The following is a 21,417-nucleotide window of genomic DNA, read 5'->3' as shown; positions in this document are numbered from 1 at the left end:
CCACATTTCTGCGAAGAGGCTGCTATGACCCATGGCTGTAGCCATGACCCGTGGCTGTAGCCGTGACCCATGGCTGTAGCCGTGACCCGTGTCTGTAGCCGTGACCCGTGGCTGTAGCCGTTACCCGTGGCTGTAGCCGTGACCCTGGCTGTAGCCGTGACCCGTGGCTGTAGCCGTGACCCTGGCTGTAGCCGTGACCCTGACTGTAGCCGTGACCTGTGGCTGTAGCCGTGACCCAGGCTGTAGCCGTGACCCTGGCTGTAGCCGTGACCCTGGCTGTAGCCGTGACCCGTGGCTGTAGCCGTGACCCTGGCTGTAGCCGTGACCCTGACTGTAGCCGTGACCTGTGGCTGTAGCCGTGACCCAGGCTGTAGCCGTGACCCTGACTGTAGCCGTGACCTGTGGCTGTAGCCGTGACCCAGGCTGTAGCCGTGACCCTGGCTGTAGCCGTGACCCAGGCTGTAGCCGTGACCCTGGCTGTAGCCGTGACCCTGGCTGTAGCCGTGACCCTGGCTGTAGCTGTGACCTGTGGCTATAGAACAGCCTTGTGGCACTAGAGTTGCTGCGTAGAAACCACTCCATCTGCAATTAAATAGAAACCCAGGCTGACGCGGACGCCCAGTGTTGTAAATCCGTATCAGGATCGTTAATTACAGAAATAAAGACAAGCAGTGGCATGAAGGGCATGATAGTTTATTTTAAAAAGCGGTACCACCGATCTTCTGACCAGCGTACACATCGTGATGGCTTTTCTCTTGGGTATTCACATCGCAGTATCTCCTATACCGAAATGTTTCAACAGGACCAAGAACGTTGGAGAAGTAAAGCCTCGGGTGGAAATGAGCACGGGAACTCCGGGGTCCGAGCCCAGAGAGCTACCGGAACCCTCCGACAACCAGCGGCACGGGGCGTGGGCGCCACGGAGCACGCAAGTCCTCCGGTCGGCAGCGCGAGCGCACTCCTGTGCCTTCGTCTTCAGTCCGTATCATCGCAGCCCTGGCCGCCGTGGCCAAGCACAGGCCACTAAGACCCCTCAGGTCGTGTCCAGGCTGCCAGAGCATGAGTTTAGTGATTTAAAAAAGAAAATCAAACCACCATCAAAATAAAGAGGCAAAGAAAACGGATTTTCAAATCATTTGAAAGCATAGTGCTTATTTGTCCAATACAGACCCAAACTTAGAGTCAATGGTAGAATTATAATCTCCAAACTTCTGCCATAAAATTAATATTTATACACACATGGGTTTTGCTTATCAAACTGTATTTTGCCATCAATGAGAGGAAGTCACTCCTTAGAGAACAATGTATTTGGTCACAGCCCGCCTCCCAGGAGACAACCTAAGGGATACAGTGTTGATAACCATTATGAGACCCTGATCTTAAAACCCCACCCACAGGAGATTCCTTTCCAGAGTAACTGTGCTGGTGAGTAATGTTCCGATAACTGCCCTCTTCCTTAATCAATGGCCTCACCGACATTTCACACCGGCCTCTGGGCCTCTGCGCTCCCACGCCCACGCCCAGGGTTTCCGCGGCAGCGCAGTCTCACTTCCTAAAAACAGCAGGAACCTAACCTTCCAGCGACGTTCGCATCTCTAACGCAACCAGGCGGCATTTAACTCAGCAAGATGAGAAACATGGAGATCGGCATTTCTAGCCAGAATCTTTGTGCTTTTTAAAACGAAGCTGCTTTGGAATCTTTTTGGTATGCGTCAGCCTTTGTATTTTCTTTAAAAGAATAGATTTAAGGTAATTTTTAATGTTGAATGTCCTGGGGGCTTATCAGTACTTAAAAATAACAATTCTTCTTGCTTCAGCATCTGGAATAAGAGTTATTTCTGGTCCCTCCTCAGGTCAACGCTACTCGCATCACGTGTAACACTGAATTCACAGACATCCCTGAAAAGTGGTCGATTAAGTAAACGAGTGAGTGAGTCACAGTGGAGTCTCGATCGGTTAACAGTGTAGATCCGTTAGAAAACATCACACTGAGCAGGAAAGAAAACCTTCAAGCTAAAAGGAAAGAAAAGAACCCTCCTAGCAGAGCGAGCGTCCTCCCCGAATCTGTGCTGGTCCCGCGAGCCGGCCCTGCCTCCGTGGTGAGCGGGTGCGCGTGCCCCGCACACGGGCCTGCAGGACGCGGGAGGGAGGCCACACGGAGCACCGCAGGGAGCAGAGTGCCCCGTCGCCTCCCCAACGGACCGCACGTCCTGGACGAGCACGGGCCCTTTGCCGCGCTCACACGGCGGCCGGCGCCAGCTGCCCCTCCGCCCGCCCGGCGCCACGTGCCGTCACCAGCAGTCTGTCCCTATACGCACCGGCCTTTCGCTCTTTCGATCAAAGTCGTGGCTGCTTTATAAAGGGGGGCGGGGAAATGAAAACCCGAGTCTAAAGGCACGAAGTCGCACAGCTGCTCTCATCGGAGTTTGTAAACAGAGAACAGGCTGAATTTCGGGGACCCCGGTCTGTGGGCGGGAAAGGCATGGGGCAGGCTGGCCGGGGCTCCCCGAGACCCCGCCGGGCTCTGAGGTCTGCCAAGTCTGCGCTGAAGACCCATCCTCCAGAAAGCAATAAGGCAAATAGTATAATCACGTCCCCGTTACATGGTAGTGTAGGCGTACATAGTGTAACTGAGCTACAATGCGGTCCAGTCCGGTGACTGTGTGTCGCGGCCCTGCCCTGCGCCGGCACACAGCCGGCCCAGCTGCGGCACAGACCGGCCGGTGCCACGCGGGAGCGGGCAGCAGCTCTGAGCAGTCTGCTCTGCCGCAGAAGCCACCCTTGACCTGGAGAGCGCGCAGGCGTCGTCACTAGACACTGTCGTACTTGTGAAGCGCCTCCTCCAGCTTCTGCGTCACCTTCTGGAAGAAGATGATCTGCTGCTGCAGGAAGTGCTGCATCTGGGACCTGAAGTCGCGCACGCGGACCTGGTGGAAGTGGTGGATCTCGGCCAGCGTGGCGAAGGAGATGGTGTTGCAGCGGGCCTGGATGCCGTCGGCCTTCTGCGCCTCCATCTTCCCCTCCTCCACGTGCCGCCGGCTCTCCTTCACCTTGGTCAGAGCGCCTGCGGGGAGAAGGTTCGTTAAAACACACGCATGGGCCCCAGGGAAGGCGGGCGAAGGTGGGTGACAGCTGCTCGTATACAAAATAACACAGTAACTCACAGAAGAATAAACTCTGCGTCGCCGACGCACCCGTGAACCTGCCTCTGCCTGCTCTGTGTGCTGGGTTTTACCATAAAAACAGCGGCCCAGAGGACGCACACCCACAGCTCGGGAAGTCCCGGAGGAACCGAGTGAGGCCCAGCACTGGACCTGGAGGAACCGTGTGAGGCCCAGCACTGGACCCGGAGGAACCGAGTGAGGCCACGCACTGGTCCGCACACACTAGGTCCTCCGTGAGGCTGCTCTGTGAAACCACGTTCTGGCCCCGGGCCTTTGGGCACTGTAAGAGAGCAGCGTTTGCTTTATTTCCTAAATAAGATGTTCTCCGGTTCGCCCGACTGCTTCAGGCTGTCCGCTCAGAAAGGACCTGCGGCCCGTTCCCGGTCAGGCCGTCCTGTCTCTGTCCCCGTCGGGGGCTGTGCAGAAGGCAGCCCAGACATGTTTCTCTCTCTCCCTCCCTCCCGCCCTCCCTCTCCTCTCTTTCTCCCTGCCTTTCTCTAAGCATGTCATTGGGGGAGGGTTTTTTTAAAAAATCGCCTTCAGAAAAAACATGACAACGTACACGCATGCACACGTATGCCTGATCCTGTCCGTGGCTTTTAAATTCTCGGTCTGAGCTGTGTCTGAACAACACACGGTTCGCCCTCGCGGATTTATTCACGCCGCGCTCCCTCCGTCATCTGGTGGGCGACGGGAGAGACTAGGAGCGGGGCTTTCCCTGTGCGTTTCGTCTCTGGTGAACCTGTTTCCCAACAGCTTCCCTCCTGCTCCCCTCAGGCCCATCCTCAGGCTGCTGACGGGTTCCAGACGGAACTGTGTGAGGCCCAGCACTGGACCCGGAGGAACCGTGTGAGGCCCCGCACTGGACCCGGAGGAACCGTGTGAGGCCCCGCACTGGACCCGGAGGAACCGAGTGAGGCCCCGCACTGGACCCGGAGGAACCGTGCGAGGCCCCGCACTGGACCCGGAGGAACCGTGCGAGGCCCAGCACTGGACCCGGAGGAACCGAGTGAGGCCCCGCACTGGACCCGGAGGAACCGTGCGAGGCCCCGCACTGGACCCGGAGGAACCGTGCGAGGCCCCGCACTGGACCCGGAGGAACCGTGTGAGGCCCCGCACTGGACCCGGAGGAACCGAGTGAGGCCCCGCACTGGACCCGGAGGAACCGAGCGAGGTCCCGCACTGGACCCGGAGGAACCGTGTGAGGCCCCGCACTGGACCCGGAGGAACCGTGTGAGGCCCCGCACTGGACCCGGAGGAACCGAGTGAGGCCCCGCACTGGACCCGGAGGAACCGTGTGAGGCCCCGCACTGGACCCGGAGGAACCGTGTGAGGCCCAGCACTGGACCCGGAAGCGCGCGGGCCCCACCGCAGGTCGCGGGCCGAAGCCAGGCCCCCGTCACTGCTGCCTGCAGGGTGAGCGGCGCACCGCGTGGCTCCGACCGCAGCCCGCCGGGAGCCCGGAAGCCGGGAGCCTGTGGCCCGTGGAGCGAGACCCGCCGCCTTCCTGAGGGGCTGGGGGATGACGACCTGGGAAGGAAGCTGGAGGTGCCAGAGCCGCCGTCAAGCAATGTCACCACCGGCACCTGCGAGGGGAGGTGGGCACTGGGCCCGCAGGGGCCAAGCCAGGCCGGCATCCCCAGCACGGTCACAGGAGACAGAGGCGGGCGGGTGGGAGACACGGGCACAGGAGACAGAGGCGGGCGGGGCGGGTGGGAGACACGGTCACAGGAGACAGAGGCGGGCGGGTGGGAGACACGGTCACAGGAGACAAGAGGCGGGCGGGCGGGTGGGGAACACGGTCACAGGAGACAGAGGCGGGCGGGCGGGTGGGAGACACGGTCACAGGAGACAGAGGCGGGTGGGTGGGAGACACGGTCACAGGAGACAAGAGGCGGGCGGGTGGGAGACACGGTCACAGGAGACAGAGGCGGGCGGGTGGGAGACACGGTCACAGGAGACAGAGGCGGGCGGGTGGGAGACACGGTCACAGGAGACAGAGGCGGGCGGGGCGGGTGGGGAACAGGACACGGTGGCTCTGGGAAATGGGTGATGCCGGCGCCGAATCTCTGGACACGCAGCTCTGCCTCCGCCCGGCCCTCGTCCTACCAGCCAGGAAGGAGAGAACCGTCTGGAACCCGTCAGCAGCCTGAGGACGGGCCTGAGGGGAGCAGGAGGGAAGCTGTTGGGAAACAGGTTCACCAGAGACGAAACGCACAGGGAAAGCCCCGCTCCTAGTCTCTCCCATCACCCACCAGATGACGGAGGGAGCGCGGCGTGAATAAATCCGCGAGGGCGAACCGTGTGTTGTTCAAACACAGCTCAGACCGAGAATTTAAAAGCCACGGACAGGATCAGGCATACGTGTGCATGCGTGTACGTTGTCATTTTTTTCTGAAGGCGATTTTTAAAAAAAACCCTCCCCCAATGACATGCTTAGAGAAAGGCAGGGAGAAAGAGAGGAGAGGGAGGGCGGGAGGGAGGGAGAGAGAGAAACATGACTGGGCTGCCTTCTGCACAGCCCCCGACGGGGACAGAGACAGGACGGGCCTGACCGGGAACGGGCCGCAGGTCCTTTCTGAGTGGACAGCCTTAAGCAGTCGGGCGAACCGGAGAACATTTTCCTCCCAAATGTGAACTTATTTAGGAAATAAAGCAAACGCTGCTCTCTTACAGTGCCCAAAGGCCTGGGGCCAGAACGTGGTTTCACGGACAGCCTCACGGAGGACCAGGTGTGTGCAGACCACGGCCACGCACCAAGGCCTCCCAGGCTCCCGAGGCAGCCGCCGCCATGACACCACGTGCAACAGCGTGAGTGAGCAGGCGCACGGAAGCGGATCCGTGTCCGGGGAATGCTCAGAGCCCCCGGCAGGCCGGGGTGCGGAGGGCGGGGCGGGGGGGACAGGCAGCCGCACACCCACAGTCCACAGGAGCTGCCGAGGCAGCAGTGCGTGCTGGGCCCAGTCCGTGCGCGGCCTCGGCCCGCGGCACCTTCACACCAGAACCCGAGAAGCTGCCTGACCTCCTCGGGCCTCTCAGCCTCCAGGGAGCCGAGGAGAGGGGATGGGTCCCGAAAGGGAACTGGCTTCACAGCACACGCTGCAGCTATCGGGAAGGAGGCCGGGGCGGGCCGAGGCGGGAGGGGGCTGGGCCGCCCACACCCACGGGCGCCTCATGGCTCCCGCACGCCCTCCCTCACCCTCCTCACAGGCCCTCCCGTCTGACATGCAGGTCAGAACCCATGAGTGTGTAAAAGGAACTCCCCCGGAATCCTAACCTCGGTCAATTCACTGATGCGCCTGTGAAGTCCTTTGACATCCAGACGCCACCTGCTTTCCCGCCTTCCGCTAACACAACAGGCTGCCGCAGACCAAACACCGACCAAGACGCACGTTTAGAAATCTAGGCCCAGCCAAAACCGGTGTGGCTCAGTGGATAGAGCGCCGGTCTGCGGACTGAAGGGTCCCGGGTTCGATTCCGGTCAAGGGCATGTGCCTTGGTTGCGGGCACATCCCCGGGGGGGGGGTGTGCAGGAGGCAGCTGATCGATGTTTCTCTCTCATCGATGTTTCTGGCTCTCTATCCCTCTCCCTCTCTGTAAAAACAATAAAATATATTTTTAAAAATCGAAGCCCAGACGTACTGCGGGAGGGCTGTGTCGGCCCCTCGCCACCCCACGGGAAGGGGTGCCGGGCAGGAACTACCGCTGTGGCAGCACCCGGTCCCTGAGGAACACGGGGCAGCGCTTTGGTGCAGGCGGACTCCGGGCAAACGTTTATTTTGCCAACTCGGAGTGAAGGTCAGAGCCCGCACGAGGAGCAGCACCCAAAGGCCATTCCGCTGGGAATCGGCTCACCGGGTCCCGCGTGAGGGGCCCGCTGCAGGGGCAGGGAGTTCCTGTTTTAGGGGCTCCGGGCATCTCTGAGGTGACCCCAACACGCCTGAATCAGCAGCAGCTACACCGCTTGCCCTGACGGTGCTCCAGCCGGAAATGACCGGTACACATTCCTACCCCGACGTGTCTTCACCTCTCAGATGCTGAATGTCACAGAAGGGCAGAGGCCGCCCAGCTCCCGCCTGAGGAGTGTGAGGGGAGAAAGCTGCAGGGTAGACAGACCCACAGACCCCCCTCTGCTGGGGGACCCGCCCTCTGCTGGGGGACACGCCCCTCTGCTGGGGGTCCCGCCCTCTGGGGTGAGATCCGCCCTCTGCTGGGGGACCCGCCCTCTGCTGGGGGACACGCCCCTCTGCTGGGGGACCCGCCCCTCTGCTGGGGGACACGCCCTCTGCTGGGGGACCCGCCCTCTGCTGGGGGACACGCCCCTCTGCTGGGGGACCCGCCCCTCTGCTGGGGGACCCGCCCTCTGCTGGGGGACACGCCCCCTGCTGGGGGACACGCCCCTCTGCTGGGGGACACGCCCTCTGCTGGGGGACCCGCCCTCTGCTGGGGGACACGCCCTCAGCTGGGGGACACGCCCCTCTGCTGGGGGACACGCCCCTCTGCTGGGGGTCCCACTCTCTGGGGTGAGATCTGCCCTCTGCTGGGGGACACGCCCCTCTGCTGGGGGACCCGCCCTCTGCTGGGGGACACGCCCTCTGCTGGGGGACACGCCCCTCTGCTGGGGGACCCGCCCTCTGCTGGGGGACACGCCCCCTGCTGGGGGACACGCCCCTCTGCTGGGGGACACGCCCTCTGCTGGGGGACACGCCCCTCTGCTGGGGGACACGCCCTCTGCTGGGGGACACGCCCTCTGGGGTGAGATCTGCCCTCTGCTGGGGGACACGCCCTCTGCTGGGGGACACGCCCCTCTGCTGGGGGACCCGCCCTCTGCTGGGGGACACGCCCTCTGCTGGGGGACCCGCCCTCTGCTGGGGGACACGCCCTCTGCTGGGGGACACACCCCTCTGCTGGGGGACACGCCCTCTGCTGGGGGACCCGCCCTCTGCTGGGGGACCCGCCCTCTGCTGGGGGTCCCGCCCTCTGCTGGGGGTCCCGCCCTCTGGGGTGAGATCTGGCCTCTGCTGGGGGACACGCCCCTCTGCTGGGGGACCCGCCCTCTGCTGGGGGACCCGCCCACAAACCCAAGTCCTACCAGTGATGGCGAACCTCTGACACGCGTGTCAGCACTAAATATTTAATTTTTGGTTTATTAAATACAATTTTATATAACAATTATACGTTTATGTTATTTAAACTATAAATATCGTGAAATAGTGTTTTTTCCTCAAAGTGACACACTACCCGAGTTACGCTCAGGTTTTTGGCGAAGTGTGACACCGAGCTCCAAAGGTTGCCCATCGCTGTGGGCAGTGAGCCCCGCAGCGCGGCCTGGGCCCCTCTCAGGCATTCCTTACCAAGCCCAAGAGGAGCGTAAATTAAAGCTAAGACGTGGCCAGAAACTAAAGCACGAAGGGAACACACGCTTTTAAAAAATTATCAAAAAATCCGAAAGCAGGCAAAGGTCGTCAAAACCTCTGCTCACGTGGCTCGTGGAGCAGGAACCGGCGGCCCCTGCGGCCTCCCCTCAGACCGGCCTCGCGGCCCTCAGCACAGACCGGGCGAGGGAGGGGGAGACCTGAGACGCGAACGCGGGGACAGGGGTCACTGGTGAGAGGAAAGGCCCACAGCCTCCGGGGCCACGGCCTTGGAGGGAGCGGCAGAGAGGCCTTCGGCAGGGCGGGCTGGCACACAGCTCCCCGCTGCTTCCTGGCCGAGACCGAGAGCGGGGCGTCCGGGACAGCGGCACAGCAGGGCCTCACGGTGGGAACAAGCCGGCAAGCGTCCACCTCGGAGAGAAACAGGACGGCCTGACCGCGGAGCCGGGAGGCGTGCTCACAGCAACCGTTACGGCCCGAGGGAAACACCACCTGCCCGGAGGGAACGGAAAAGCACAGCCTCCCCGGCTCCCGGCTGAAACACCCTCCGAAGGACGGAGGCCAGGAAAAAGGCACGGCTGAGCGAGGGCTACGTCAGCCCGCCCGCACCGGGCTCCTCCCCGCAGCCGCCTCCGGAGGCCAGGCGGAGGCCACACCACCGGCCAGGGCCCCGGGTCCTCCGGGGAGGGCGGGGAGCACAGCCTCTGGAAGGCAGACGGGCAGGAGCTTCCGGCTGAGACTCAGTGTCATTACCGGGCGAGGGAGCTGGGCGCATCGCTGCAATGTCTCCACGGGAGAGTTCACTGCGAAACGGCGACCCTAAGACTCATTCCAAAAGGAGGAGCCAGAACTCCAGGCCTTCTTCCCATCCCTGAGGCGTTGTTCCTTTTAAAGAGCCGAAAGGGCCGCAGAGCAGTGTGGGGTGCAGCTCGCTCTGCCTTACAAACAAGGCGCTGCATGACTTGCCCCAAGTCCTGCCACTAACTCATGCCAAAGCGCTGGCCACCCCTCCCCCGGCCGCTCCCCCCTCCGATCCCACACAGGGCCTGTGCCCCCGCCGCTGAGCCCGCCCGCCCTTTCCTCACAGCGCGAAGGGAAGCTGGCAGGGCGGGCTGCTGCAGGCTGTCACTAACGAGTCACCTGCGTCTGTACACAACCCCGCCCCTCACTGTCAGACTGACTGCAACTCCCCGGCTCAAAGACAGGCCTCCGCCCCTTCCCCGCCCTCCATCCACCCACAGAAGCCAAGGCCTGGATCCCCGCCTCCCCACCCCTTCCCTGCGTGAGGCCACCTGGTGCAGGCCAGAAGGAGCAAAGGAGAGGGAGCCACCACCTGGTCTGACCCCCGTGCACTGCGTTTTCAGGGGGTTATGTTGCGCATGCTCGTAATAAACACAAACTAACCAGCTCAAGAACTTACTCCATGACAGCTGATGGGTATCACAGCCTTAACGGGCTCCGACTCCGAGACTCACTTTATAGATCTAGCACGTCGACACCATTTTCCAAAGCATCACAGCCTGCCAGCAGGTCACCTCCCTCAGCAAACCCTCCAGAAGCAGGCCATGTCGTTGTTTCTCTAAGGTGAGTGGGCAGAGCTGGGTGTCCTGCGGCCCATTGGCACATGGAAAACCCCGCCGCCGGCCGACAGCAAACACAGTCCTCTACACTAACTGAACTGTCCCTCCTCCTCATTGGCAGAGAAATCAATGTCCTGGGAGCTTCTGACCCAGCAAAATGTACTGCCCCCGGCATCCAGGCCCCGAGCCGCCCCCGGCATCCAGGCACCGAGCCGCCCCGGGCATCCAGAGCATCTAAAACTGGGCTGAAGAAGCTGACAGGCCGCCCCCTCCAGGTCCCCTCTGTGCCCTCTCCCCCCTCAGGGCCCGAGGGCTGGCTGCTGCTCCAGACGCTCCCAGCCCAACCAGACCTGGTTTCTGCTCCTGAACACGCCTTCCTCCCCTCAATCAAATCTCGGGTTCCGGTAAGTTCTGTCCTCCTAGGACCAGTGACACAAAAGGCCCAGTCACTAGGCAACAGGGATCCAAAGCTCCATTTTCCCCTAAAGAAGACATTTTAAGAAAAGCAAGCACTTGATGGAGTGTTGAAATCATGAACGTGCCAGCAGGATGCACTGGATCTCCTGTCTTCCCGGCCGTGTGACGGGGGCAGGAGGCGCTGAGGGAGCCCAGGCCTGGACCAGGCACTTCTCCCTCGCCGGCACCGGAAGTGTCGAGAGAAAATGCCAATGTGGCCCAGCGGCCTAGTTCGCTCTTCATCAGGGCACCACCCGCGTCCCGCTCACCAGCCACGGCCCTCCCTCCCTCCCCTCCCCCACTCCGTGCTCTCCCTCTGCCCCAACAGTTACTTTTCTTTTTTTTGAGAAAACATCTCAAAAACCTTAGTTTCTTTTTTCTAGGAAGAGAAAGGGCGACCGAAGCTGGAATAAGTCCAGAGAAGCCACCACACAGCTCGTCCCTGAGGGGCAGGAGGGAGCGAAGGGACACGGCTCGGAGGGACCCGGCGCTGAGGCCGCCCCGCCTGGGGGAGCGGACTGGGCTGCCTCTCAGGGCGAGCAGTTACAAGGACACTTTCAAGGACGCGTTGCTGGCTTTCAAGCACTCTGCCCAGAGGACGTCGCGTCTTTACCAGCAGAATTGTAGCTGCAGGCCCCGGCTTACCATCTGCTCCGTAAGCGACGCTGGCGCTGACGCGGGGCTGCACGGCCTAACTAACTTCCTGCGCCCACGGTGCCCGCTGTGCCTGGCATTCCCATCACCTCGTGTTGGGGACAATCCCTACATGAGCTGTCTCACCTAGGGACACCCTGGCCCTTCTCTTACCCACTAGAGACAGACAGAGCACCCAGAAACACACGTGTCAGGACAGACACGAGGCACCGCCATCACACAGGCCCCGACGCTGACATGTCAGTGCTCAAGGGGTCTCGCTGCAGGCAGCGTGGCTCTCGTGAAGGTCGCCAATCCCACGAAACCAAGTCCAGGAAGTGGGGTCCTAAGCTCCCTCGGGCCCATGCCTGACCTTTCCCCACATTCCCCCTCTTCTGAACCCGCCTTCTCCACCGCCACCCACAGGGCCTCAGAGGGAACTCCAGACTCCGGAGAGCCACGCCCTCAGCGCCCCCCCCCCCCCCCCCGCCCCCATGTGTCTGCGTTCACCGGCGCTTTCCACGCCCCTCGTGCCCGGGCACTCGGACAGCCCCTCTGTCTGCTCGCCAACAGGAGCTCCCGGCGGGAGCGGGCCAGGCTGCCCGCCTGAGGGCCTCAGGCAGCTCTCTGTGGCTCACCTCCGGTCTGCAGGCTGGGAAAATGCGGGGTTCACCTCCGAACCCCCAATCTCTCCCCCTCCCTCCCTGAAATCAAAAGAAAAAATATTTTTTAAGTAAAAACCATCCTTAGCTCAAGTGCTGTGGACAGACAGCCCCTGCTCCCTCTCCAAGCGCCTCCGTTGGTGGTCCCACAGCCCTGGTCTGCAGGTCCCTTTATGCGCCCCCCCCGCCCCCCTCCCCCCGTCCCTTACCCTCCTGTAGGCACACAGCCCCTGTCTCCTCCTCCCAACCCATGGACACCCCGGCAGTTTAGGATTTCATCACATCTTCCCCGCCCGAGCCACCCTGTACTCTGCCACCAGGACGTGTCCCTCAAAGGTGGGGCCTGCCCGGTGGGTCCCGCCCTGTCTGACCACTGAGGCTCCCTCCCCCCTCCCCTCCCCTCCCCTCCCCCTGCAGCTGACCTCAGATCACCTGAGGGCTTTTCTAAGGCGGCCAGCCGGCACTGACTCAGCAGGGCCAGGTGGGCCAGCTTCGCTGAGGCCACGCCCAGGCTGCTCCAGGAGCCACATCTGGTCCGGTTTCTGGACCGGGGTTCAGAGCACCCCCCCAACCCCCCCCACCCCCCCGCCGGCTAGCCAGCCTCCTATTCTCCACACTCCTCCCCGCCCACAGTTAATCACCCCTGTCCTGTTTCGCAGGCGGCGCCTGCCCACGCGTGTGCGTGTCCCTCTGCACGGGGAAGGCGCCTGTCAGCCTCCCGCTGAGCTGCAGGTGCAGCTACTAGTGCTCAGCGAGCCCCCGAGGGTTTCCGAGGTCCGCCTGCACCCGCCACCCAGTTCCTGAGTCACGCCGTGGCGGCCTTTCCAGGAAAAGCCCAAGGCTCCCCACAGCCCTCACAGCCGACCCCCCGGCTCCCTCGGACCCTGGCCTCTCACTGCCAACACCACACACGTCCACGTCCACGTCCACCTCCACCGTCCGCACACCCCCGGCTCCTGCAGGACCTGCGCCTCCCACGAGGCAGGTAGAACGTGGTTCCAGCCCGAGGTGATCGCCTGGGAGAGGGCGAGGCTGCACCTGGGCTCCGGGAGGGAAGGAGGTCCCAGCCCGAGGCTGTGCTGGGCGGGGGAGGGAACACACACCAGCCAGTCTGCCTAGCAGCACAGCCTCACCGGCTTCCTCCGTCCCCACCGGTCCCAGCCTCCCTCCTCCCTGTGGGCAGACCAGCCGCCCGCTCCCTCCCCCCCCCCACACCTGGCCCTTAGGAAAGTCTGTCCACTCCACCTCTACACACATCCCGCGTGGCCTCTCCCCTCTCCGCTGCCCTCCCCGGCCCTGGTCCAGTCTCTCGCCTGGATTAGCGGGAGCTTCCCGCTGGCTCCCTGCTCCCACCTGTGGCACCCGCCCCTCCCCACTCGGTCCTCACACCGCAACCCAGGAAGCCGGGACCAGCTGTCCATCAGGCCGTGGCTCAAAACCCTGCTCCAGCCCCATCCCACCGGGCTTTCCTGCAAGTCCGACTACGACCCACAGCCCTGCAGCTCGGCCTCCAGGCCCCCCTCCACCCCCCAATCCTCTCTCGCCCCCCGCCTCTCAGCCTGGTCACCTGCCTCCTCACGCCTCTCAGCCTGCCCGGCACTCGAAGCCCCCCGCCCCCGCCAGCGCCCTGGCTCCCAAGACTCCTGGGTGGCTCACTCCCTGGCCTCCTCAGGCTCTGCTTAGACTCCAGCTCCCAAGGAGGCGACTTGGGGCACCCTGTTAAACTTCATCCTGCCCCCCAGGCTCACGCCCTGCTGCACGGCCGTCCCCGCACCCCACGCTCCGGCGCACACGAGCACGCATCACTGCGTCTGCTTTTCGCGTGTCTCCACCTGCCAGCAGGCAAGCTCCACCAGGGCAGGCGTCTCTCCTTCAGGCACCGATACAACCCGGGCATCTAGTTTCAAAATACCTTTCATTGATTTTTAGAGAGAGGGAAAGGAAGAGGGGGAGAGAGAGAAAGAAACACCAATATGAGAGCAACACCCCACTGGGCATGTGCCCCGGCCGGGAGTAGAACCAGCAACTTCCCGTACACGGAACAGTGCCCACCCACTGACCACACGGCAGGCCCGCCCTGGCACTAGCAGAGCCTGAGCCGTGGTGGGCACTGAGGTATTTGCCGAGTAAAACCAGGTTCTCTCTGAGCGCCCTGCGCACAAGCCCAATGACCTATTAGCGCCCAGCCACCGTCTTCCCACCTGCTAAGCAACACACAAAACCGCTCAGGGGAGGAAGGCAAGTCACGTGGGCGACCAAGAGTTCTGAGGAGCAGAAATCCCACGTGACTGACCTCCTTCACTAGGGAACTCAGCCTGGGCGAAGGTGGAGGCTGGGCTGCCACCCACAGGCGGGGTGGGGGGGTGGGGGGGCAACAGATGACTCAGTTTCTACCCAGACCCTTCAAACTGAGGAGAGACCTTCTCCCCGCCTCCCTGGCCCCACCCCCAGGGCTAGCTTTAGCCTAGCAGACCGGAGGCAGACCGGAAGCGCCCAGGAGGCCGGCCTCACCCGCCCCGAGGGACCCGGCTATCTTCAATCCCCGTGGGAGGGACCCGGCCCTCCCTGCGCCTGGGCACAAAGGGAAACTCTGCCCGGCGGGCGGGCAGGCGGGCCGGCGGGCCAGGGCTGCGGTGGGACAGAAGGCTCATCTGGGGGTTCAGAGGGCGACCAACTAGCCACTGACTGTGTCATTGAAGAGCACCGACCACGGACGCCTGTGTGTACGCGCCCACTTCCGCCCTGCGTCACCCTCAGACCAACAAGCCACCTGGACGTTGCTTCACACCCGTCCTCCGGAGAAGGAATGTCCCTGCAGGGCCTCCAGCTCTCCGGTCCACATCCACAAGCAGAGAGAAAACCACATTTCTCATCGCCAGATGTTGACAGCCCTCCCCGGCAATGTTCCCCACAGGTGACTGCAGCTTTGACTCACGGCCACGCACTGAGCTCTATCATGAACTAGAGAGGAGTCATGTCTTCGGAAACAGGATGAAATAAGCTAAGAAACGGACAGATTCTCTGTTGTTCCTCAAACTCACCAACATCTGCAGCACTGTGGGCAGGGAGGATACGAGGAGAAAATCGAGACTACGGGGTACGCAGCTGAGACGGACAAGTATGGTCTGCCTCGCAGGAATCAGTGAGCAGAGAATTAAAGGGACTCCCCTTTCTTAAAATGTTTTTATTGATTTCAGAGAGGAAGGGATAGAGAGAGAAACATCACTGATGAGAGAGAATCATGGGTGGGCTGCCTCCTGCAGGCCCCACACTGGGGATCAAGCCCACAACCTGGGCACATGCCCTGACCAGGAACCCGACCGTGACCTCCTGGTTCATAGGTCGGTGCTCAACCACTGAGCCACACCAGCTGGGTGGGACTCCTCTTAAGACAAAGCAAAACATGAATAAAATTCCAACAGATTCTGAATTTCCATCCACTGCACTGCAGACGAGAGAACTCAGCCCCATGAGCCGGAGCAGGTCTGTTTATCCAAGACTCCATTAGTTGATGAAAAAAATCACCACTCTAGAATTCTCTTTCAGCTAAAGGAACCATATGGCGCTCTTCAGTTCTGCAGAAAGCACGCACCATGCAACGGCTGCGTTCAAACACCGGCTTCGGCACGAACAGGGTCAGGAGCGCCAGCCACACACCAGGCCGCGTGTCCCAGCTCCCCTGGATGCCCGGCCGGAGGCGCTGTGTTCTGAACGGACCTCGAGGCGTCCCCCCGCGGCAGACACCCTCCCCACGGGCAGAGGGGCCAGCGGCCTGCGTCCCTGCGAGTTACTCCTTAGCCCACGCGGGCGGGAGGGGCGGCCAGGAGAGGCCGAGGGAACAGGAGGCTCGTGGGGAGACCACTCGCTGCCGGAGAAGGCCCGACGGGACAGCTGTCCAGCACGGGCTGGCTTAGCCTTCAGCGGAGGGAAGGGCGGTCCCATGTGGTGGCCGCCAGCCACAAGGCACTCAAGTACACTAAGCGTGGCTGGGAAACTGAGTCCTCCGTGTTCGTTCGCTTCCGTTAACCGTCAATGGCCGCGCGTGGCTCACAGAGCCAGCAGGGAGCAGCACCGCTCCAACACGGGAAAGCCGCCTCCTGGGTTAGAGACCAGCTCAGAGGCGCCAACGTCCCTGCCCTCCTCCCACGAGCTGAGCTGAGGGGGCGGAACCTCACGAACTCCCCTCTCAACTGCTCGGGTCACCGAACAGCACTTTCCAATCACTTCCTGTCAGGACCGGACGATGCAGGACTGAAACGGTTCCGTCTTGCTGTCAGCAACAGGAACGTAAGGGATGCAATAATTCTCCTGAATGTTTAACATCCTCCCTGAGGTGAAAGATAAACTTGGGACCAAGTGCTCACAACAAAGTTATTTAAGTTGCTTAAAGGTTTTTTGTCTTTCTGTCCTTGTTCTCCCTGGACTATGCTGGGGACCTGGGAGGAAGAACAACCGTCAACGGGACTCCAAGTGCTCACCGCTCCGGGTTCATTCCAACGGCAACGGTGCAGCGAGGTGGCGCCGGGGCGGGGGGTGAGCTGCTCTTCCCACCAGGAGCTGCCGATGCCGATGCCCGGGGCACACCCGCCGGGCGTCACCTGGCGTGGCATTCTCTCACCTGCACACAGCCTCCCAGATAACCACGGCCTGCGAGCCAGCTCTGGCCGTGCCCTGCGCTTTAGAGGCAGCGCATTCTAAACACGTGTCACCTAGGGACTCGGTCCCTGAGCAGCACACACCGAGGCTCCCACACCAACAAACGACTGACCACCACGGGGTTCCCTCCAGGTGCCGGGTTACGTCCAGTGCCTCTCACTCGGTTTAACAAAGTGACATAAAACGGCACTGTTTTTAATAAAGGAAGTTCCTCAACTCCCAAGTCATAGGAGACAATTTTAGCTTTAGGATTAAAAAAATAAGCCAGCCCCATGGTTTAATAGACTCCACCAAGTACTGCTGTAAATGCCAAGCAGATCTTAGAACAAACCCTACCCATGGCCTTTCTAACAAGTAATTTCCAGAGCAGGGCGCTTGGGGAGTGTGGTCTGAGCGACAGGAGACCAGGCCGGGCAGGACCAGCCACTGGGTCAAGGCCACAGGTGTGTGCGCTTGGCTCCACCCTCCACCTACTCACCAGCATTTGCATAAGTTACATAAACAAACAGAGGCGGCCGCGGGGGCCCTGGGCGTGACATAAATGGAATTTAAATGTCAGGTCCTGCATTCCAGGCCTGAGTGAGACCCACCAGAGCCAGCCGGCCTCAGGGATTCACACCAACTTCTGCAAAAAGCGGCGCAGGCGTGGAGAAGCAGGCTCCCCGGGGCGCAGGCTGGGCTGCCTCCGCTCAGCCTGATGGCTGCCTTCACAGGGCCCTGCGGGAGATGCCGTCCCCACTGACCTGACGCCAGCAGCGCACACCCAGGGCCTGAAGGCGCCCACCGGTGGGTGAGCCAGCACTCACACTGGAGGGGGAGGAACAGGGACTGAGGGCTGACAGGGGAGGAGGGACAGGCAGGTTTGTGTGGCTCTCGGCAGAAAGGACCAAGAGGCAGCTTTTAGTTCAATGCCCGTAGGACCATGTCAGAGGCCAGGCGTGTTCCTCGCTGGGCTTGGGCCTGGAGAGACAGCGACCCCTCACTACGGAAGGCCAGCCTGCTGACCCAGGTCTCCCCGGAGGGAGTTAGATGGGTGACCCCCTCCTCCCCTCCCCACCCCCTCAGAGGACACTCCCAGGAGGGAGACCCCTGCCCCAGCCCTCACCCAGGCACTGCCCGGAGCGCACAGGGAGGGACGTCCCCAGACCACACTGCTCTCATTTACGCTGGAAAGGAACAAAGGGCCCGTTTAGGCTGCACCAAGGGTCAGGGACGCTCTACCCGGTGAGCCCTCGGAGCTGGGCCGCTTCTGTTCTCACTGAGGCCAGGGACAAGGCCCTCAGACCGACGCTCAGATTCTACATTCCACGTCGTCCCCACATCCTTTCCTAAACGCTGCTCTTAGCTTCCGTCTCACAGACTCCAGATCACCATGACCGGGCTTAACAGATTTCTCAAAACTTCCTCAAAGTCCACAGGGCTGCAGGAGAGGCCCCGCAGGGAGCTGAGGGCTCCCGCTGCCCCGGCCAGTCCCTCGGAGAAGGGACCCCAATTCCTCCACCCGAGTGGGGGGGGGGGGCGGGGAGTGAGGGCAGACACACCTGTGTTTGCAGGTGAGTCTCCCCATGATGTCCACGCTTCCTGACACCCAGCGCTAAGTGACCCCAGTGCTCACGCAGAGGCCTGTGCTGGTTTGGGTCCCCTTCCAGCTGGGCCCTGGACACAAATCCCAGAAGGGCCCGGCCCAACATGCAAATTCCCCAACGATGCCGCAGACACCCCCAGTCCCTGGGCGAGAGCAGCCGTCTGTCCGGCCCCCCCTCCCCGGCACGGCGCACGGCACACGCCCCCGCCCCCCGCCCCGGGCTTTACCTTTCTGCACGTGGATGATGTCGGGGAAGTTGGCCAGGTGGCCCTGGTACAGCGCCAACAGGTCCATGACCGGGTCCAGGTCCTGCCGGGGCTGCTCGGCGAAGAGCTCGCCGATGGCGTCGTAGGCGTCGCCGGTGAAGGCGATGGCCTGGTTGAGGCCGGCCGAGAAGGCCTGCTGGTCCAGCTCGAAGGCCTGGCTGAGGCCGCGCAGCGACTGGCCCACCTTCTGGTACTCCTTCTTGAAGCCCGTCACCTGCTTGCGCGCGAACTCGGTGGCCGTGTGGTTGAGCTGCAGCGCGCTGTCGTCCATCTTCTTGGTGAAGCTCTTGAAGCCGTCGATGCGGCTCTCCACCTCCTGCAGGTCCAGCGCGGCGGCGGGCGGCGTGCTCAGCGTCAGGAAGAAGTTGGCGCCCACCATCTCGTCGCGCTCGGCCTTGCGCTTGCCCTGCTTCCAGGCCTTCTCGTCGGTGCCGCTGGGGCAGGTGAGGAAGTGCTGGAAGACGTCGCACTGCGCCAGCACCGGGTGGCTGGCCATGTGGTTCATCCACCAGAGGAGGCCCTTGCGGCGCTTGGAGATGAAGTCCTCCTCGAAGCGGCCCGTGGCCTGCTTCTCGGGCAGGTGGGGCACCGAGATGACCGGGAACTTCTCGGCCAGGCGCGCGTACAGCCAGTCGAAGTGCTTGTAGCGCCGGTACACGGGCGCCTGCGTGTGCGTGGGCACCAGCTTGTAGGAGATGTAGCTCTTCATGCCCTTGAACTTGGTCTGCTTGGTGGGGTCGTCGATGGTGCACTGGAAGGGGTAGGGGTTCTCCTGCCACTCGGGGCCGTAGGGGCCCAGCACCACGCACAGCTTGTCCCCGTCCTTGACGAAGCCCGACGCCTCGCCCAGCACGAAGGCCTCGCCGCCCGACTTGACGAAGGTGGAGAAGCGGTTCAGGTTGCGGCTCACCGTGGCCGAGCTCTTGGCGCCCGACGGCGGGTGCGGCGCGGGCCCCGGGCCGCCGCGGGGGCCCAGCGACGGGTCGGCGCGCGTGGACAGGCGGTAGCGGCCGGGGGCCCCCGCCGACGAGCCGTCCAGGTCCGGGTACGCGCCGCCGCCCAGCGCGCCCGGCTCGTCCGCCACCGTGGAGCTGTCGTCCCACTCGTCGTCCCAGTCGTCGTCGCTGCCCTGGCTGGCCTGGTAGCCGCCGCCGTACGGCTGCTGGGGCGACGGCTGCAGGGCGCCCCCGGCGTACGGGAGGCCGGCGCCCGGCGGCTGGAAGGTGCTCGGCGGCTGGAAGGTGCTCGGCGGCTGGAAGGCGCCCGGAGGCTGGAAGGCGCCCGGAGGCTGGAAGGCGGCGGGCGGCGGGGCGGGCAGGGGCTCCAGGCCGCCGGGCGGCACGTTGGCGTAGCGGGCCGGGCCGCCGGGGCCGCCGTCCGGCGCGGGGCCGGGCTCGGGGGCGCGGAGCACCTGCACGTAGGAGGCCGGGAAGAGGCCGCGGTCGCCGCGGCTGTTGACGCCCTCCAGCCAGCCCTCGATGTCCTGCTCGCTGCACAGGCTCAGCACCTCGTGCTCGCGCAGCGAGATCTCGCCCGGGTTCTCCGACCTGAAGTCGTACAGCGCGCGGGCGCGCAGCGCCATGGTCCCGGCCGAGCCCGCGGCCGCCGAGGGCCGCGGAGGAGCCCACGCCGCGCGCCGCGCCGCGCCCCGCCCGCCGGTCGCGCCCTCCGCCCGCGCCGCGCGCCGCCGACTGAGCCGAGCCGCCGCCGGGGGGCGGGGCCGCGGCGCCCACGTCCCCAGCCGCGCGCGCCGAGCGCCGAGCGCCGAGCGCCAGGCCAGAGCAAGCGACGCCCGAGCCGCCGAGCGCCGAGCCCGCGCCGCCGCTGCCCCCTGGTGGCCGGCGCGTGCAGCCGCCGCCGCCGCAGCGCCCGGCAGGTGGAGGTGGCGCTGACCAGTCTGGGGGCTTTCAGGTGAGGAAAGGTGTCGGGGAAAGTCCCCAGCGCGGCCTGCGGGCCTCCGGGGCGCGGAGGGCAGGAGCAGAGCCGGGTGCGGTGTGCGACTGTGCGTGACGGCCGGACTGCGGAGCGGGGCTGGGCTGGACGCACCTCTGACAACACCCCCTGTGTGCCCTGAGGGAGGCCCCGCCGTCCCTGCCCCCTGGGGTGCAGTGTGCCCCTGTTTTACAGGCCAGGCCACGAAACGGGCGTCAGCATAGGGCCGTCCCCGCGGTGAGCCCGGTGCAGGCGTTTGCTGCCGCTGCGGCTGCGGTGACGGCTCCCGGGAAAGCAGACACGTCCCCAGCGCCTCCTAAGGAAAAGCTGGGTCCCCGGTCCCAGCCAGGCGCGTGCACCAGGCGGTCCGAGCTCACCCCGCTGGGCGCCGAGGCCAGGGGCCGCCCAGCTGTCTCTGTCCCTGTCCCTGTCTCTGCCTCTGCCTCTGTCTCTGTCTCGGTCTCGGTCTCGGTCTCTGCCTCTGCCTCTGCCCCTGTCCCTGTCCCTGTCCCTGTCTCTGTCTCTGCCTCCATCATGTTGAAGCGAGTCCATAGCAGGGCCCTTCCTGAGGTGCTGACCGCTCCATCACTGCAGCTGCGGTTCCACATCTCCCCTCCGTGCAGCCCTGGCCGGGCCCTTCCTTCTCACGCCCTTCGCCTGTCCAGTCCCTCATTTTCCCCGTGAGGGCACCTCTCGTTGGGGTTCAGCCCGTCCCCTGGCCCTTTTCCAGCCAACCTGGGGAGCAGGCAGGAGAGGCAGGCGCCGGGGGAGCAGCGTGTCATGGCCGGGGCATTCCAAGCATCCCGCACCAACGCAGCCCACAGGCCAGACGGCCCCGCCGTGTGCGTTTATGTTGCGAAACCTTAATTCCACGCAGGGAGCAGATCCCAGAGGACAGCGCTTTCAGCTGAACACGCTGGTTGGGACTCTCCTCAGGGCCTGCCGGGAGCTCACGAGTTTCAGGGGCAGAAACACGCCATCGGCTTTCACTGAACATGGAGAAGACACGCGTGTTACTTACGGACGCCTAGAGGCGACGAGGTTTAAGGTAAATGCACTTAGACTCGGCCTTCCTGCTCGTGACTTCTTAGGTGAAAGCGTCACAGTA

At 63.3% G+C, this 21,417-nt stretch overlaps 1 protein-coding gene across 1 annotated transcript; it reads right to left on the bottom strand.

The window, feature by feature from the left end:
- Nucleotides 1-677: 677 nt before the first annotated feature.
- SNX18 (sorting nexin 18) lies at nt 678-20,045 on the bottom strand. The gene is made up of 2 exons (XM_008160134.3): nt 18,339-20,045; nt 678-3,064 (listed from the first exon to the last, which is right to left on the bottom strand). Exons 1-2 carry the CDS (start codon nt 19,957-19,959, stop codon nt 2,811-2,813), a joined length of 1,875 nt encoding a protein of 624 aa, XP_008158356.2. The 5' UTR covers nt 19,960-20,045; the 3' UTR covers nt 678-2,810.
- Nucleotides 20,046-21,417: the final 1,372 nt, after the last annotated feature.

Source organism: Eptesicus fuscus, chromosome 4, assembly GCF_027574615.1.
Source record: "Eptesicus fuscus isolate TK198812 chromosome 4, DD_ASM_mEF_20220401, whole genome shotgun sequence".
Lineage (NCBI taxonomy): Eukaryota > Metazoa > Chordata > Mammalia > Chiroptera > Vespertilionidae > Eptesicus > Eptesicus fuscus.
The sequence above is the reverse complement of the archived record's forward strand: the minus strand, read 5'-3'. Positions and strand labels throughout refer to the sequence as shown.

Coding starts and splice junctions, on each gene's coding strand:
- SNX18 (XM_008160134.3), bottom strand. CDS start 19,959: ATGGCGCTGCGCGCCCGCGCGCTGTACGACTTCAGGTCGGAGAACCCG. Junction 3,065..18,338: donor CATCATCCACGTGCAGAAAG/GTAAAGCCCGGG, acceptor TTCTCCCCGCAG/GCGCTCTGACCAAGGTGAAG.